Genomic DNA, 18,346 nt, shown 5'->3' with positions numbered 1-18,346 from the left:
ATTGGGTACCAGATACAACAGGAGAAAAAGTGACTTACCAAAGTCATATGGAGTTTCAGCGGTAGCAGCAAGATTTGAATTCTGATCTTCAGGTTGCCAGCTTATTATTCTAACCATCTACTTATAAAGAGGACTAAATTGTATGCTTTTTTGTTCAGGGCATGTCCCCCATTTCCCTTGTGTCCTGTGATGATCTTGATGTTCCCATTATATGATTTTATGCCACTAACAGCACAATAATAATAATAATAATAAATGAATAGGAATTTTTAATTGGATATTTTATTCATCAGTATAGCTTACTATTACGTTTATTTTATATTTCATAATTTTATTGTTGGATGTTTTATCCAGAATGGTGATGTTTCTCTCTTTCCTTTTTTTGCACTGCATAGTAGAGTCTGGCTTGCTGTGGTTTCCAGTTCAGTTTCTGCTGCAGCAGCCAAAAAGCAAACAGAATGTTAGGAATTATTAGGAAGGGAATGGTTAATAAAACAGAAAACGTCATAATGCCTCTGTATCGCTCCATGGTGAGACCGCACCTTGAATACTGTGTACAATTCTGGTCGCCGCATCTCAAAAGAAGATATAGTTGCGATGGGGAAGATACAGAGAAGGGCAACCAAAAGGATAAAGGGGATTCAACAGCTCCCGTATGAGGAAAAGCTGAAGAGGTTAGGGCTGTTCAGCTTGGAGAAGAGATGGCTGAGGGGGAACATGATAGAGGTCTTTAAATTCATGAGAGGTTTAGAGCGAGTAGATGTAAATCAGTTATTTACACTTTCAGATAATAGAAGGACTAGGGGGCACTCCATAAAGTTAGCAAGTAGCACATTTAAGACTAATCGGAGAAAATTCTTTTTTACTCGACGCACAATTAAGCTCTGGAATTTGTTGCCAGAGGATGTGGTTAGTGCAGTTATTGTAGCTGAGTTCTGGTCGCCGCATCTCAAAAGAAGATATAGTTGCGATGGGTCTGGTCGCCGCATCTCAAAAGAAGATATAGTTGCGATGGGGAAGATACAGAGAAGGGCAACCAAAAGGATAAAGGGGATTCAACAGCTCCCGTATGAGGAAAAGCTGAAGAGGTTAGGGCTGTTCAGCTTGGAGAAGAGATGGCTGAGGGGGAACATGATAGAGGTCTTTAAATTCATGAGAGGTTTAGAGCGATTAGATGTAAATCAGTTATTTACACTTTCAGATAATAGAAGGACTAGGGGGCACTCCATAAAGTTAGCAAGTAGCACATTTAAGACTAATCGGAGAAAATTCTTTTTTACTCGACGCACAATTAAGCTCTGGAATTTGTTGCCAGAGGATGTGGTTAGTGCAGTTATTGTAGCTGAGTTCAAAAGTTTGGATAAGTTCTTGGAGGAGAAGTCCATTAACTGCTATTAATCAAGTTTACTTAGGGAATAGCCACTGCTATTAATTGTATCAGTAGCATGGGTTCTTCTTGGTGTTTGGGTAATTGCCAGGTTTTTGTGGCTGGTTTGGCCTCTGTTGGAAACAGGATGCTGGGCTTGATGGGACCCTTGGTCTGACCCAGCATGGCAATTTATTGTGTTCTTATTTATTCATATGGTCTCTCTATTCTGTATTTGGTGAGGATCAGTCTGTGTTCTGCATGTGTGACCAAAGTGAATTATTCTGCTAACATGTACTTTCGTTATAGAAATCTGTAGCAGCTTGGCTTTTTCTGCTTTTGTAATAGGAGTATTTCCTTTTCATAGGTAGAGTTGTTACTGTTTGAGTGCTGTTTCAGTATGGGAAGTTATATTGTAATTGTTTACTCATGGCTTTTTGAGGGCTTCTATTTGATGTGGCTGGCCTGAGCTCTGCGAGGAGCTCCTGAGTGTGGAACCAGTGAGTCTCCTGTAGAGTGGATGCCAAGAATGGGTGGGAATGGGATGTGAAGGGGGGGCCTGCTGCAAGTTAGTGTAGTGCAGTTAATATAGCTGTGTTTAAAAAAAGATTGGATAAGTTCTTGGATGAGAAGTCCATTACCTGCTATTAATTAACTTGACTTTGAAAATAGCCACTGCTATTACTAGCAACAGTAACATGGAATAGACTTAGTTTTTGGGTACTTGCCAGGTTTTTATGGCCTGCATTGGCCACTGTTGGAAACAGGATGCTGGGTTTGTGTTGTAAACTGTGAGGTTTGGGTGGACCCTTGGACACTGTGGCAGCTGACCATGCCCACGGGGGGAAGTCCTGTGAGGGACCACAGGTCAGGCTTAGTTTAGGACACACAAACACAGAGATTGATCTTTTATTAGACTGTGTAAGGAAGCCACCAGAGGTGGCAGTAGTGAGCAGCTGGAATAGCCCAGCAGGGCTGGTATCCCTCAGGCGCTGGAACAGAGACTCCTCCTGTAGCAGTGCTCTAGTGGAAAGAACTGAGAGAATGAGTTCAGTGGAGAATATATACAAGACCCCAGTATGAAGATCCCCAGGGTAGGGAGAGCAGACTCTCGAGGAGCGAATATCTGAACCCTGAGAGCTGGGAGGCTTACAGATGATGTACTCATGCAGCGGTTCCACGGAGATGGCACTGGGGCTGGAACGGAGGCAGGCCCTCAAGGAGCAAGTGCCTGGTTCCAGGGAACAGCTCTGAGGTGAAGATGGTAGTACTCACTGATGTTGAAGATTAGCGAATCCTTCCAGGCAGAAGAGAAGGTAGGAGGAGGCAGCGAGTCAGGGAACATGGGCCCTCGAGGAGCGAGTACCGGTTTCCTGATAGCAAGTGAGGCCCCTGAGGAGCGGGTTCCCCATTAGCATTAGAGAGTCCAATGGAGAGTGGAGAGGCAGAGTAGCTGGGTACGAAGAGCGAATCCCATCTGTAGGATTCCCGTAGGATAACCCTTGCTAACTCAAAGGCTAGCAAACATTGTAGGTTTTAAATATCCGGGCATCATGACATCATCACGGGGGGATGCCCCGAAGGTTCGCGCCAAGTAGGAAATAAGAAGAAGGGCTGCGCGACGCGCGCGCCCTATGGTACAAGTGGAGCATGGCGGGAGGCAGCGCCCAAACCGATCCGGGGACGCTGGAGAGGATGACGGCAGGCAGACGCCGCTGCAGCCAGGCGTCCATCCGCAGCATGAGGAGCAGCAAACAAAGAGAGGTAGGCGGAGTGAAGCCGTCGGAAAGGGATGGTTGCAACAGCTTGATGGACCCTTGGTCTGACCCAGTATGGCATGTTATGTTCTTATGTTCTTAAGTTTTGTAAAAGGGCCCGAGATTAGGATGGTCAACTTTTCCATGGACCATAACTGGACACCCCACTAAACTTCATGCTTTGGGAGGGGAGGCAGGGGAATTAAAGACTACCCTGTTGTCAATCCACTCATTACTTGGCTTTCAAGCACCCCCCTCAATACACTTTGTTTTATAAAATGTTATTTCAACTATCCTTATAAACACATCAGCCTCTGCATCGCAACTAAAGCCTTTCTAATACACACCCACCTCCATACTTCCCCATAAACACACAGCCTCCTCTCTCAGATACAAGTGGTTTGCTCTCCCTTTCCTTAAAACCTTTCCAGCCTTTCATCTCTGTCTCCCTTGTGCCACCTGTTTCTCAATATGCCCTCCCCCTCCTCTGTGCACTCCTTTCTTGTGCCGTTGTCCCCTCTTCCTTTCCTTCCCAATGCCGCCTTCTTTCTCTGTCTCCTTTCCTCCTGTGTCCCCCTGTCTCTGCTGTACCTTCCCTTCCCCTCTGTCTCCCTCATGCTCCCGTTGTGCCTACCCCCTTCCCTGTGACCTTCCTTCCATACCCCCCTCTGTGTCTCTTTCCTCCCTTGCTCCCCAAGAAGTAAAATTTAAGACGTGCACAGGTGTGCATGCATTTGCCGGAGCACGCACATGGATGTGGCAATTTTATAACATATGTGCATATATGTGCGTGTCTTATAAAATCGGCTATACGGGCGTGCATGTACGCATGATTTTATATTGACGCACGCATATGGCCACTCGAGCTCTTAAGTGGGGGGGAAATTTTAGTAGCTACGCCTGCCAACACAATTACCTGTTTCCCCAGTTTGTTTCCAGTTCGGCCCAGTAAAGAAAAGGACTTCCTATACCCCCTAGCTAACTTGCCTCCCTTTTACTCTGTTAGCCCCGAGCCTTAAAACCCCACTGACTAGCCTAATTTTTTTGTTGCACAACTTACACGCTGTCCATAGCAGAAGTAAAGTTACGCAGTAGGGGTCCCCGGCGCACACTTATGAGCATAAACACGCACAGACTTCATGGTGCAGTTCCGGCCTGCCTATGCCCCACCCCTTTTGGTGAGAAGAAGTTGTATGTGTGTACCAGGAGATATGCACATACCCGCGTGGGTTTTAAAATCCACGCGGCGCGCGCCAGCCTGGGTCACACTCATATCTCCCGGCTTTGGTGCAAGCAGGGTTTTTAAAATTGACCAGCATGTGTCTGTCTTCCTTTCTCTCCCTTTTTCTCTGTGACCTCTTTTATCTCTCCCCTTTCCCCTCCTCTTTTCCTGTATCCCTTTGCTGGGTCAATGCAGGCCCCTCTCTCAGGTCTTACCCAGCACTCAGGGAGGGGGAGGGACCCAGAGGGTCTGTGGAGCCACTGGGAACTGAGGGCAGTGCTGTGCCCCACCTCCTCTCCTCATCCCATCCAATCACAAAACAGGGAAGAAGGCTAGAGGGTGGGGACTCAGTGCAGCTCTCGGCTCTGACTTTCCCTGTGACCAGGAAGCTGTGGGAAGGAGGAGCAGCCTCCTGCAATATCCAGATTTTCAGTGTCCGGTCAGTATTTCTGACCAGACACTGTACAGCACATCTAAAAACCTGGCTGTTCAGTCAAAAACTGAGCAGTTGGCAACCCTAGCTGAGATCAAGAAAGAACTTTATATAATGACACAGCAGTGCTGGCTTGGGGCACTCACTGAGTGAGCACAAGAGCAGAATGTTTGTGTGTATTTCTGTCTGGAAAAGAAAGTGTGTGTATGATGTATGTATAAGTTTCTGAGACAGAGAGAAGTGTATATGTGTCTGGAAGAGAGGGAAAGGGTGTGTGTGTGTCTGGCAGAAAGAAAAGATGTGTGTGTGTCTGGGAGAAAAGGATTGTGTATGTGGGTGTATGTGAGAGGGGAGAGAACATGAGAGAGAGGGTGTGTGCATTTCTGAGAGAGTTGGAAGGTGTCTTGGAGAGACGGAGAGAGGGGGGTTGTGTGTCTGGGAGAGAGGGTATGAGGAGGTTTCTTGAAGAGAAGAGATTGTGTATGTGTGTGTGTGTGTGTGTGTGTGTGTGTGTGTCTGAGAAAGAGAGGATGTGTGTGCGTGTGTGTAATAGATGGTGTGTGTGTGCCTGGGAGAGAGTGAGGGGGTGTCTCAGAGAAATAGAGGTGGGTGTCTGAGAAAAGGGTATATTTGTCCGGGAGAGAGTGAGGTGTGATGGTCAGAGGGAGAGGGTGGATGTATATGTGAGTGTCAAGGATGGGTGGGTTTGTGTGTGTCTGAGAAAGAGAAAAGGTGGATGGGTATGGGTGTGTGCATTTGTCTGTGAGAGAGAAAGAAAGAATGTAGGTGTGTGACACAGGGAGAGAAAGAAAGGGGAGGTGCATTAATACTTCTCTCCCAAATCAACTCTAGCAAACATCACTGCAGCTGGAAGAATGTTTTGTAGAGGCTTTTCTCCACTCACCCCATCAGAGGGGCTTTTTTGGAAATTGCATTGCGGGTTTCTTTAGCTTACTTATTTGCTTATAAACTTTTGTTGTTCCACCTTTACAAGCTGGTTTTGAAGCAGATTGCAATCAGATTAAAATTAAATTCTTATTACAATGATGAACAGTTTACAGTCTATATCATCTAGATAGGGAAACATGAAGTAGAGCATGCAAAGATATGATTAGAGATAGAGGGTGGATTGAATAGGCCATTTAGGGTAGCAGAAGGAATGGAATGGATTTAGGGAGTTGGGGAGTATAAGGAGGGCAGGAGCCAGTGCCATGGAAGAGAGTCATTGAATAAGAAAGATTGGCAATGGATAATGCTAAGGTCCCATGATCAAGTTTTGGTAGTCAAGGAATAAACAGAGTTTTCTTTATTGACTTTATCGCAGCTTTGTCACAGTTTTGGAGATAGAACTAGAGGAAGGCTTGGCTGAATAACCAGGCCTTGGCTCTCTTCCTCAAGGTGATATAGGAAGTCTCTTGGCGTAAGGATAATAGTTTCTTGTTCCAGATGTTGAGGGCGAAGCAACTGAATGCACTCGCTCTAGTGCAGGTTAATCTAGCAGAAGCGGAGGATAGAAGGACTATTTGAGAACAGAGTTCTCTTGCATGGGCTTATGAGAAGAGAAGCTGGGAGAGATAATCAAGGGGCCATATTGTTGATGCACCTGAAGTAGAATCAGAGTTTTGAACCGGTTCCAGTTTTTGACTGGGATTCAGTGTAACTGTGTTAAGATAAGGCTTATGTGTTCAGATGCTTTGGCACCTACTGAAATTCTGGCAGCTCTACTTTGTAGAAGTTGGAGGTGTTTGAGGTTATGTTACGAGATTCGAGTTTGGCTGGTGATTAAAGCATATCTCATATTGGCCAGGTTGTGTTTATCAAAAAGAATTGCAGAGTTGGTGAATCTGACTCAGGTGGATAAAACAGGTCCTTACTACCTTTTGAGATGTGTTTCCGCTGCAAGGTTGTGGTCAAGTTGGACTACCAGACTTTGTACTGACAGGAAGGGCAGAGATGTTGAGGGTGCCCTTGTTCACTTAGCAGAGGAGATCTGATTTGGAGGAGTTGAGATTGAGGTTGTGGAGCCACTGCTACTGCTGTAAGAGAGTGATTAAGGTTTGTGATGGATGAAATTTGATCTGAACCTATTTGAATGCAGAGTTGGATGTCATCATCAAGAAAAAGGTGGCACTCATCATTGAAGGACTGAGTTTTTAGCAATCCCTTTGGCAAAATGTATAAGCAAAACTAGGAAACAGGCTTTTTCCATCTTCGGCCTGTCTTTATGGAATGATATCCTTAAACTCTATAAGGTTTCGATGAAAATTCTTAGTTTTATGAATACTCTATTGTTTCAGGAGGTGTTTATGACGGGATACATTTAAAAGCAGTTAATATTTCATCTCCAGCATCTGGGGCTTATTAACTTTTTTGTTAGCTTATTTTATATTTGCATTGTTGTTTTATATGTTAAAGTTATTGTAATTCGCTTAGCACGGCAGATCCATAATAAGTGGAAAATAAATGTTTTAAATTAAATAAGAAGTGGATGAGATCACAGATCGGCCACATATATATGTTGGAGGATTGGTGATAGTACTGAACCCTGAGCTACTCCACAGGCGAGGTCCTTTTGTGAGGAGGATTTGTTGTCCATGATATGGACTGGGTCCTGTTACCAAGAAAGATTCAAATCATTTAAGGACAGTGAATTCAATACCAGTGTCACATAAGCATTGTAATAGGAGTTGGTGGTCGACAATGTCAAAGGCAGCAAAGAATTCTAGTAGCATTAGGAGGGAGTCACCCACCTGGCTGTCATTCATGTAGATACCATTAATAATAGCAAAAAGGATGAATTCTGTTCAGTGACCTTTTCTGAACCCTGGTGAGGATGAAGGATGTTGCCTTCATCTAGGAAATCTAGAAGCTGGAATTACACTACTTTTTCTGTTAGTTTATTAAGAAAGGGAAGGTTGGAAACTGGACAATGGTGGTCAACTATTTTTGGATCAGAGCCCGGTTTGTTCAGGATGGCTTTAATCATGGCCTTTTTTATTTTTTATTTGGGGAAGCAGATTCAGTTGGGAAAAAAAAATGTTAGTAACTGATGACAAGAGCGAACCCTCCTCCAGTCAAGGATAGGCTTTTATTGTAGCCTAAGATATTCCTTAACTGTCACCACCTTTCACTTTTGTTTCTGTCTGCGTAGCTTGATGATTTGTGCTCATTGCTGGAAGCCCTGGAGACCCAGGTGTGATCCCATTTTAACACTACCACAGGCCATGTGTCATTTAGCAAGCTGTGCTGTGTCTGTGCTTTTCTTCATTCTTGAATTCCTCATTCTTGATTTCCTCGCCTACTCGATATTACAGCAGCTTGTAGTACAGTCACGTGCAGCCTTATTCCCACTTCAGAAGCGACTGCAGTGTGTCTCTGCATAGCTGTATAGGAAATAGTGTACGGTTGTGATATGAAAAAGAATTTCGCTTCACTGTATAGTGTAATTTATTAGTTGCCTTTTTTGTTAAAGCATATAGGGCAGAGATGTACAACCGTGTGTCTTGATTTTCTGCCAACAGATCTTTTTTTGTGAGGAAGCCAAATTAAGTGAAAATTAAGCTGTTTCTACTACTACTACTACTTAACATTTCTAAAGCTCTACACGACATTCACAGCACTGTGCAAACACAAAAAAGACAGTTACTGCCCAATAGAGCTTACGGTCTAATAAGAGACTTGGGGCATTTCATAAAGCAAGACAATGGTTAAAAAAAAAGAAAAGAACGTTATCGGTAGTTAATGAGGCTAAAAGCAGACAGTCAGACCTAAGATTTAAAAGCAGCTTCAAAAAGGTGGGTCTTTAATGTATATAGTTATTTCTGATTAATAATTGTCAATGTACTGCAAACCAGGCTTGATTGTAGCCTTCAAGGTCAGGGTTGTAGAGTGATAGTCATGGCAGGCTCGTGTTTCATCTGTTTGTTTTCTGTAGCTGTTTTTTTTTCTTTTTGCATAGAATGCCTCAGCTTCACCGTAGAAACAGGATCTTGGCTGCAGCCAAGATCCTAGACTTACACATTATAAAGTGTGGTCTCATCTTCAACAACTTTTCCTTTGTGGTTAGGAATATGTCATAATGCCTGCTGCCACTTTTACATTTGTTCTCATGTATTTTATTTTGTAATATATGTTCTGTTTTACAGTGCTGGAATAGGTCGTACGGGTGTGCTGGTCACTATGGAAACAGCCATGTGCTTAATTGAAAGAAAGCAACCTGTGTATCCACTGGACATTGTGCGAAAAATGAGAGACCAGCGTGCCATGATGGTGCAAACATCAGTGAGTAACAGGAGTGGGTTGTGTTGGGAAATAGGGGTGAAACCTGGCTGTATATCCATCCATATGCGACTGGAGCAATCAGAGAAAAAAATACAATTGCCTTCATGTTTGATAGCTCTTAGTGTGTAAGTGTGTTCTGTAGGTGTATGAAGATATAATGGCAATTCTGAATCAGGCCTGTGGGAACCAAAAGCCAGGGCAAAAAAATCTGTCAGTTTATTTCCATAATTTTGAAGTAGTGCCTCCTCTAGCTAGAGATCCAGTTTCCTGTATCTTCAGAAAAAAACATTCCACACAAAATATATGCATTTATATACTTGTTCAGAAAGCACTCTGGGGTTCTTGCCTGACTCTAAAAATACTTTTAGGAAGAAGTCCAGCTGTGCTTGTTTGCCAATGTTCATGCTTATTCTGTTTCTTGATAGATTCTTTCTGGTTCTGAAGTTGCAGGAAATTAAATCCTTGGGCAGAAGATGCACCATTTCAAAGCTATGGAAGCAAACTATGAAAGCAACCCTTTTTTGTTTTTGCCTTACTTTTACCCAGAACTTACATATGCCATCTACCTTATTTTCTTCATCTTACATAAAAAGAAGGAGAAAATAAGGCTCTAGATGGTTTTCAGTTATTCACTGTTTCTTTTCAAAATTAAAATATTCTAGCAGTATGTATGTATAAGTAGGAATTTAAAAATTTCTCCTTGTTACTTAATGTAAACCTGCTCATTTTTATAGGGCTACTGGATGCAGAGAGCTGTACAATAGAAATGAGTATTCAAATATAATAAGTTCCTACCCAAAAGAGCTTGCCATCTGTGTGTGTACCTGAGGCAGTAGGAGATCAAGTGACTTGCCTAGGGTCACATGGAGTTGCAGTGGAAGAACTGAGATGTGAACTCTGGCTTCTTTGCTTTTCAGCCTGTTGCTATAACCACTAAGCCATTCACATTCACCATGTACACTTCCCGCTAATCTGCCATAAAGTTTATTGGGGGGGGGAAGGACACAGGGCTATATGGTGAATGTATTTCTTCCTGATGAGTGTACAACCTCCCATACCAACTCATCCCAGGGTAGCCCTCTCACATTCATCCTCCACTTCCTTCCCACTCCCCACAGCCCTGTCACTTGCCACTCCTCTTCCCTGATGCAGCCCAGCTCCTTTGCTCTCCCACTCCTGTTGTATTCCTCTCCATCCTCCCTGCAGCTCTATTGCTGCCTAATAGCCTGCCCTCTGACTCCATTTCCAAACCGCACCCCCCTCCCCCAGGACCCTGATTAGGGAGGAAGATGCTTCCTTCTCCTCTTGGGCCCGCTGCCTCCTCTGGCCACAAGATGTCACCATTGTGCATCACCAGCCCTGACTGGTTCAGGCAGCAGAAGACCTGAGCTGGGAACACTGGTATGTAAATTACAACACAAACTCCAATTTTCTGTGGCAATGGAGTAGAGTAGCCTAAGAACATAACATAAAATATGCTTGAGGGACCCTGGGTCAGACCAAGGGTCCCTCAAGCCCAGGATCCTGTGTCCAACAGTGGCCAGTCCAAATCACAAGTACCAGGCAGAACATTAAATAGTTCTCAAACTACTATTCCTTACTGATTAATAGCAGTTTATGGATTTTTCCTCTAGGAATTTATCCAAACCTTTACTAAACCCAGTTACACTAACTGCCACAGCCACATCCACTGTCAATTAATTCCAGAGCTTAATTATGTGTTGAATGAAAGAATTTTCTCCGATTTGTTTTAAATGAGCTACTTGCTAACTTCATGAAGTGCTCCGTAGCCCTTGTATTATCTGAAAGAGTAAATAACTGATTCACATTTACCCATTCAAGTCCTTTAATGATTTTGTAGACCTCTATCATATCCCCCCTCAGTCGTCTTCACTCCAAGCTGAACAACCCTAACTTCTTTAGCCTTTCTTCATGGGGAAGCTGTTCCATCCCCTTTATCATTTTGGTCGCTCTTCTCTGCAATTTCTCCAGTGCAGCTATCTTTTTTGAGATGTGGTGACCAGAATTGCGGTCTGACCATGGAGCGATACAGAGGCATTATGTCATCCACCATTTTATTCACCATTCCCTTCCTAATAATTCCTAACATTCTGTTTGCTTTTTTTGACCGCCACAGCATACTGAGCCAATGATGTCAGTGTATTATGCACTATGACACCTAGATCTCTTTCCTGGGTGGTAACTCCTAATGCGAACCTAGCATCGTGTAACCACGCGATGTATCACTTTGCACTTGTCCACATTAAATTTCTTCTGCCATTTGGACATCAAATCTTCCAGTCTCACAAGGTCCTCCTAGTGGTTAGAGCAGCAGGCTGCGAACCAAGGAAGCCAGGGTTTAAATCCCACTGACACTCCTTGTAACCTTGGGCAAGTCACTTCACCTTTCATTGCCTCAGGTATAAATTTAAGGGGTCGTTTACTAAGCTTCACTGGCATAAATGCATGATAACACCACATGGTAATCTCCCCCAGCAACATGGGTATGGCAGTGAGTTAATGCATGCTATTCAACTCATGACTAGGTAATTAATGCAAATAGATAGCGTGGCTTGCCTGAAAATTCACAGGATGCCTTATTTTCAGGAAAATGTGCTAATGCACATCCCACTGCTCCTGAGGCCATCATTTTAACCCAAACAGTTCCCCCCAAGTCTTTTTGCCAGTCTCTCATCCCTCTCCTCCTCCTGCCTTTCATGTCTTGCAGTCTCATCACCCAACCTCTCATTCTTCCTATCTTTTCCCCTGCTTCTCCCACCCACACGCACCTTCTCCCTGCCAGTCCTCCCACTGCCTTGAGCAGATTTGTGATTTGAATGACTGGGGGACACCGTACATTACCTACTGTACCCTGCATGAGTCTGGCCCAGGCAGCAGGAGGCTCAGAGGGGAGGGAAAGCAAAAACAGAGTAAAACCGCAATCCAGAAGGAATGCTGACTGCAGAACCTTTATCTGCTGGTGGTAAGTTGGATTTTCTGGGAAAAGATGCCTAAAATCTAATAAATAAATAAATAAATAAAATCTTAAAAGGTTAAACTATTTACTGGCTGTGTGCGTTGTGTGTTAGTTTTTAATGCTAGTAGTTTGCCACTCTTAGGAATTGTGTATGTTTAGAAATAGGACTTTGGGTTATTTTGTGAGCTTGTAGAAATTAGTGTTTGCTTATAGGTATTAACATTGTGAGTTTGAAAAGGTCACTTGCTATGAAAAGGTGAGAGTACTGGTTCCTGGGCAGCTAGCCACTAATTTGGTATCCTCCCACCCACTCCCACTCTGCATCTCTCACTCACCCCAGGCTATTTTTCTGTTAAATAAATAGTTCCCCCTCCAGCTAGGAGGAAAACCTTGAAAATAGGAGTCAATAGTGATTTTGCAAAACATACAATTAACCCTGAATTTAGTTGTTGACTAATTTTAGTCTCATTGCTGGCTATTCACAAATTAATAAGTTATCTAGTTATCAGTTTAAAAACCTCAGATTTAAAATACATCAAACAATTTAAAATCCCTTACATTGAGAGATTTACCTATTCCAAAATCAGCTTTAAAACTTTAGCAATTTAATAAAATAAAGATACAGACAGAAGTCCCAGCAGCAAGTTGGGGGCTAAACAGTCTTTTGCACCACATATATGATTATCTGCCTTTTGGTGAGATGTTGTATGTATATACCTGTACAAAGAGTTTCTGGCTGTCGGAGAACAAGTCCAATATCTGGAGACTAGTGTGGTACACCGGGAGCAACTGAGGGGGACAGAAGTAAAAGGAGACCTTCAGAGGCATAGAGTGGGTCCCAACTCCAGTCAAGTAGCAATTGTGCTACTTTGGAGAAACAAGGTCACCTAGCAGGAGACCATCACCTTGGTGTGGTTGGAAATGATGCTGTAGCTAGGACCTTCCCTCCAGGTGATGCCTTATCTCACACCGAGGATGCATCTCCAGGAGGGAAGAGTTAGGATGGCCGTTATTGTGGGTGATTCGATTATTAGAAATGTAGGTAGCTGGATGGCTGGTAGGCGTGAGAATCTCTTGGTAACTTGTCTGCCTGGTGTGAAGATAGTGGATCTCACTCATCACCTAGGTAAGGTCATAGAGGGTGCTAGGAAAAAGCTAACTGTCATGGTTAATGTATGTACCAATGACATAGGAAAGTATAGGAGGGAGGTTCTGGAGGCTACATTTAGGTCGGAAAGTGAAATCTAGAACCCTCCAGGGTAGCATTCTCAGAAATGCTCCCTGTTCCATGTGCAGGACCCCAGAGGAAGGCTGAGCTCCAGATTCTCAATGCATGGATAAGATGATGGTTCGTGGAAGAGGGTTTTAGATTTGTTAGGAACTGGGGAACATTCTGAGGAAAGGGTAGCCTATTCCAGCAAGATGGGCATCCCCTTAACCAGAGTGGAATCAAGCTGCTGGCACTAACCTTTAAAAATGAGATAGAGCAGCTTTTAAACTAGATGATGGAGCAAAGCTGACAGTTGCTCGTAAGTGCATAGTTAAGAATGATGTATCTTTGAAGGATATTAACAAAACAGGGAAATTAGGGCATTCTGATAGAGAGGTTGCAGTAAGTAATGAGCGGATAGAGCAGAAAGATTACAAATTACCCATGTCAACTAATAAGTAGTGTTGCTAATACAAATAAAATGCATACTTTGGAATGTCTGTATACAAATGCTAGTAGTCTAAAAAAATAAGAGTGCAGAGTTAGAATGCATAAGACTGAATGAAGAGGTAGATATATAGGGCTACTTGGCAATAGTGATCATAACATGATCAAATTTTACTTAACTGGAGGGAGGACACTAAGGAAATCTACTACAGTAGCATTTAACATTCAAAAGGGAGATTATGAGAAAATGAGAAAAATGGTTAGGAAAAAAAAATGAAAGGAGCAGCTGAAAAGGTCAAGAGTTTACATCAGGCATAAACATTGTTTAAAAATATCATCTTGGAAGCCCAGAGCAAATATATTGCACACGTTAAAAAAAACAAAACCAAACCTAGAAGGAAGGTCAAATGACAGCCAGCATGGTTAAAAGTTGTGGAGAAAGAAGATGTTTTAGCCAATAGAAAATCATTCAAAAAATAGAAAAGGGATCCAAATGAAGAAGACAGGAAACAGCATAAACACTGACAAGTTAGATGCAAAGCATTGATAAGGAAGGCAAAGAAAGAAATTGAAAAGAAGCTTGTTATGCAAGCAACAGCTTATAAGAAAATCTTTTTCAAATACATTTGAAGTAAAAATCCTACGAGGGAGTCAATTGGACTGTTGCATAATTGAGGAGTAAACGGTCATTAAGGGGAAGGCAAGGTCCTAGAAGAGAGATTAAATGAATTATTTGCTTTGATCTTTGTTTTGCTCTATGGTGCAACCACATCTTGAGTATTGTGTGCAGTTCTTGTCACCACATCTCAAAAATGATACAGCAGAATTAGAAAAGGTACAGAGAAGGGCAACCAAAATTATAAAGGGGATGGAACAATTCCCCTGTCAAGAAAGGCTAAAAAGGTTAGGACTCTTCAGTTTGGAGGACTGAGGGGGAGATATATGATAGAGGCCTTTAAAATAATGACTGGAATGTAACAGGTAAACGTGAATTGGTTGTTTACTCTTTCAAAAAGTATAAAAACTAGGGGATACACAATGAATTTGCTAAGTGATATATTTAAAACAAATAAGAGAAAATATTTTTATACTCAATACATAATTAAACTCTGGAATTAATTGGCAGAAGATTATTGTGAAAGCTATGTGACTGGGTTTAAAAAAAGGTTTGGACAAGTTCCTGGAGGAAAAGTTCATAAACCATTATTAAGGTGGAGTTGCAGAAATCCATAACTTATCCCTGGGATAAGCAGCATGGAATCAGTCTACCCTTTGGGACCCTGCCTGGTACTTCTGACCTGGACTGGCCACGGTAGGAAACAGGGTACTGGGCTTGATGGTTCTTTTATTTGACCCAGTATGCCAAATCTTATGTATTTATGATATTCTATTTTATTTTGATGAATATGCTGTTGTAATTTAATGCTATAAACCACCTTAGGTTTTTTTTTGCAGAAGGGTGATACATGAATTGAAAAGGAAATGGAAAGGAATTGAGGTCACTGGGTTAGTAAAAAAAAAAAAGGAGGGACAGATCCTGTACTTGCTTGCTCCCTTGTTTCCACATGTCCTGCAACCCAGCCCCTCCTCCTGACTTCGGGGCCCCTAGTTTCCTGGTTTCTCACAATTGTGCAAGCTACAGCCAATCCTAAGGCAAGGGTCAGATTTTGTGGCTTTTGCTGCAAAATTATTGGAAACCAGTGACGGTAATTATTTATCTATTGGGCTTGAGATTATTTATTTGATGGCTCATATTTTAACATACTAAGGAATGTCATAGAGCATCAGTGGTAAGAGTGAATCATGGGAGATTAAAAATAGTGGTGCTCCATTTTCAGCCTGCTAGTTGATATTTTGTATATACTTCCACTTTTAAAGACATATCTCCTTTTTCCTGACGTTTGTCAGGGCAGGAAATGTTTTCTCTTGAATACTGATAAAAAAAAAAAAAAATGGTCTTTCAAACTGGGAGTAAACTAACAAATTCATAGGCCATGCGCTTGGCAGTGTAGACGTGGAAATGCACAGTTATATACAAATGTTTGTATACCCAACTTAACAAGGAGTTTAGTGCACAAAAATGTGCACATAAATTAATGCTGCTTCATGCAAATCCCATGTGCCTTGCTAAGGCACCTGCAATGCAGAGAGGTGCATAGGCTTAACTCATGTTTTCTTAACACTAGAAATTTAATTCCTGGTCAGAGGTAGAGTAGAGATTCTAGGGCTAATTTTAGTCTGAGCCTAAACCTGGAGTTCATGTTGTGGGCGTCCTGTACTTGGGATTTATGCACAAAAAACATGGTTTGTGTTCATTACCTTTTTTCTGTTTTTGTGTGCTAAGCGTTATTTTTATGTGCACATTTTTGGGTTAGCATGGTTTTGTTTTGCTTTTGGGATTTTTTTTGTTCTTTTTTGTAAATTCCTGATGCATTAGTATGCCATTAGATTATTGCATTGGAGTTCACTTTTTTGTAGTGCATGAGTAAAGAAAATGTGTGCTAAAGTCCAGCACACGTTTTTTACTCACGTCGTAATACTTCTGCCTCTCAAGAAGTGGTCCTTCAGTCTTATGAACCAGTGCTGCCTTGCCTTGGTTAGCACACAAAGAAAAATGCAAATGGCTAGAAGGCACGAGGTTAATTTGTTTTGCCATATTTGGTGACTTTAATAGTTTTAATAACTATAAAATGAAGATTAGATTGGAGTGACCGCTACTAATAATGGTTTTCTCTTTCCTTTTACAGAGCCAATACAAATTTGTGTGTGAAGCTATTCTCCGGGTTTACAAAGAAGGCTTAGTTCAACCCCTGGATTCCAGTTAGTGCAGCTGTGGAGCAATTCATTACTTCTTCCTTTTATTTCTATGTATCCTACTGGACTAACATGGCAACCGTGCTTCCTTTACAAACAAATGGAAAACACTGGTTTTAAATCCAGGGACTCGTGTATCATTTCTATTATGGACCTGGCGAGTTCCTTAAGAGCACTATGGGAAAACGGATAAGCACCTATGAACTGTGGCACTTTAATTATGCTGTGGAAGATTACTAAATCTTGTATATAGAATATATATATATATATATATATATATATATATAAAACTGTGTATATATGTATATGTAGCTGTGTATAACCCAGTTTGTACACTGTTTATGTCCACACAAACACACATCCCAAAAAAATAATCATTGCAACACTAATGCATATCATTTAGCTTTGTATTGCCTTAAAAACACCTTTTGTCCAAGAAAACACTGTAGCCCCAGTGTTTAATAGTTCAAAATATGAGGGAGAACATTGGTAGTTTTTTTTATTTTGTAAATGAACAGAACTCATACTAACAGTTTTTATGGAAGGTTTTCAAATTCTCTACAAGGGTAGAATGCCAAGGGCTAAGGCCATAGAAACCTCTTTTAAGTTAGAGCCCTTAAGGAGAAACCCTTCACCACCACCACTCTAAATCGAGTAATAAATGTCAGCTGTTGTAATGCACACTCGATAAGTCAAATGTAAATGCGAGCTCATGCTGCCTCTGACCACTGAGAAAGGAGCTGCAGCAACCAAAAGTAGAATGCTTCTGGTGTACTTTGTCATCCTCTCTGTCTCCCCCCCACCTGATTGTTCCAACATGACGTATTTTTTTTTAAATCATTATATATTATCTCCATCCTCCACTGATGTAAAACAATGTTTTGGGGTTTTGTTTTGTTTTTTTTTTGCATTCTGTTTTCTCATTGGTTATGCATTGATATCTTTTAAATGCAGAGTGCTCTGCTGTCATGCTCTATCTGATCTGAGATGCTGTGATGAATCTCTTGCGCATGCTTGCCCTGACGTTTCACCTTGATGTATGCAGACTGGCCTGTGGCAGTACCTTTTTTTTTTTTTTTTATAAAATCTATTACCTAAGCTAATATATGCAACCTTATTTGAACAAGTTTACTTGTACACTGTAAAACAGAGGTTGTGTGCTAAGGAGAATATACATTCTAAAGCAAAGTGGTGTCAATTTCATTTCAAAAATGAGGATATCTAAACAATCCTACCGTGATTTTATTGCATTAATTTATTCAGAATATTCCTTCTTTTTGCTTGTATGCTAGGTGATTCTGTACATTACTAGTGTTAATTTCTTTAAAGAAAATCTTATGGTATAGAACAAGACTGGTTAAGGCAAACCAAGGGCTCTAAAGATATATACAGCAGATATTGGCCAAATATTTATATGTATGAAAAACTATTAAGAGAAAATAATTCTGACTGATCATAAGCTGCAGGATGGCTTTGAAAGAAGGATGCTGGTGTTTTTATTTGATTAAAAATTAGAGATGAATGTAGTCCATGTATTATAAAAGTGTACGGTCTTCATGGATTGGACGGTGTGGGGTTTTTTTGTTTGGTTTTTTTTAATGTATGTTTGTTTCCCGGGTACACAGGATGATTTCAGTGTCTTGTTATATTTGTCAGGGTTTGAGGTTTCTGAGGTAACGCACAGGGGTCTTCTGTGTATCGCAGATCTGGATGTGGGCTGCTATATAGTATTCTTTGAACCTCAGTACTGTGGAGACTGAGCCCTCTATAAGTGTTTCATTCCCAGCTGGGCTCTGAAAAGCAGAGAGTTTAATGGTACTTAGATTATCCGGGGACTGT

The 18,346-nt window shown here is 41.7% G+C and overlaps 1 protein-coding gene across 3 annotated transcripts in view; it reads left to right on the top strand.

Moving 5' to 3' along the window:
• Positions 1–17,365, top strand: part of PTPN3 (protein tyrosine phosphatase non-receptor type 3) — a 723,876-nt gene extending 706,511 nt beyond the window's left edge. For all 3 annotated transcript variants that reach the window (XM_029589859.1, XM_029589860.1, XM_029589862.1), the window contains 2 exons: positions 8,924–9,059; positions 16,441–17,365. In XM_029589859.1, the coding sequence (XP_029445719.1) occupies positions 8,924–9,059; positions 16,441–16,518 (214 nt within the window). In that variant the 3' untranslated portion in view covers positions 16,519–17,365. The remainder of the gene's footprint in view (positions 1–8,923; positions 9,060–16,440) is intronic.
• The last annotated feature ends 981 nt before the right edge of the window (positions 17,366–18,346 follow it).

Source organism: Rhinatrema bivittatum, chromosome 2 (assembly GCF_901001135.1).
Source record: "Rhinatrema bivittatum chromosome 2, aRhiBiv1.1, whole genome shotgun sequence".
Lineage (NCBI taxonomy): Eukaryota > Metazoa > Chordata > Amphibia > Gymnophiona > Rhinatrematidae > Rhinatrema > Rhinatrema bivittatum.
Note: the sequence above shows the minus strand (reverse complement) of the source record. Positions and strands in the feature narration are given on the sequence as shown.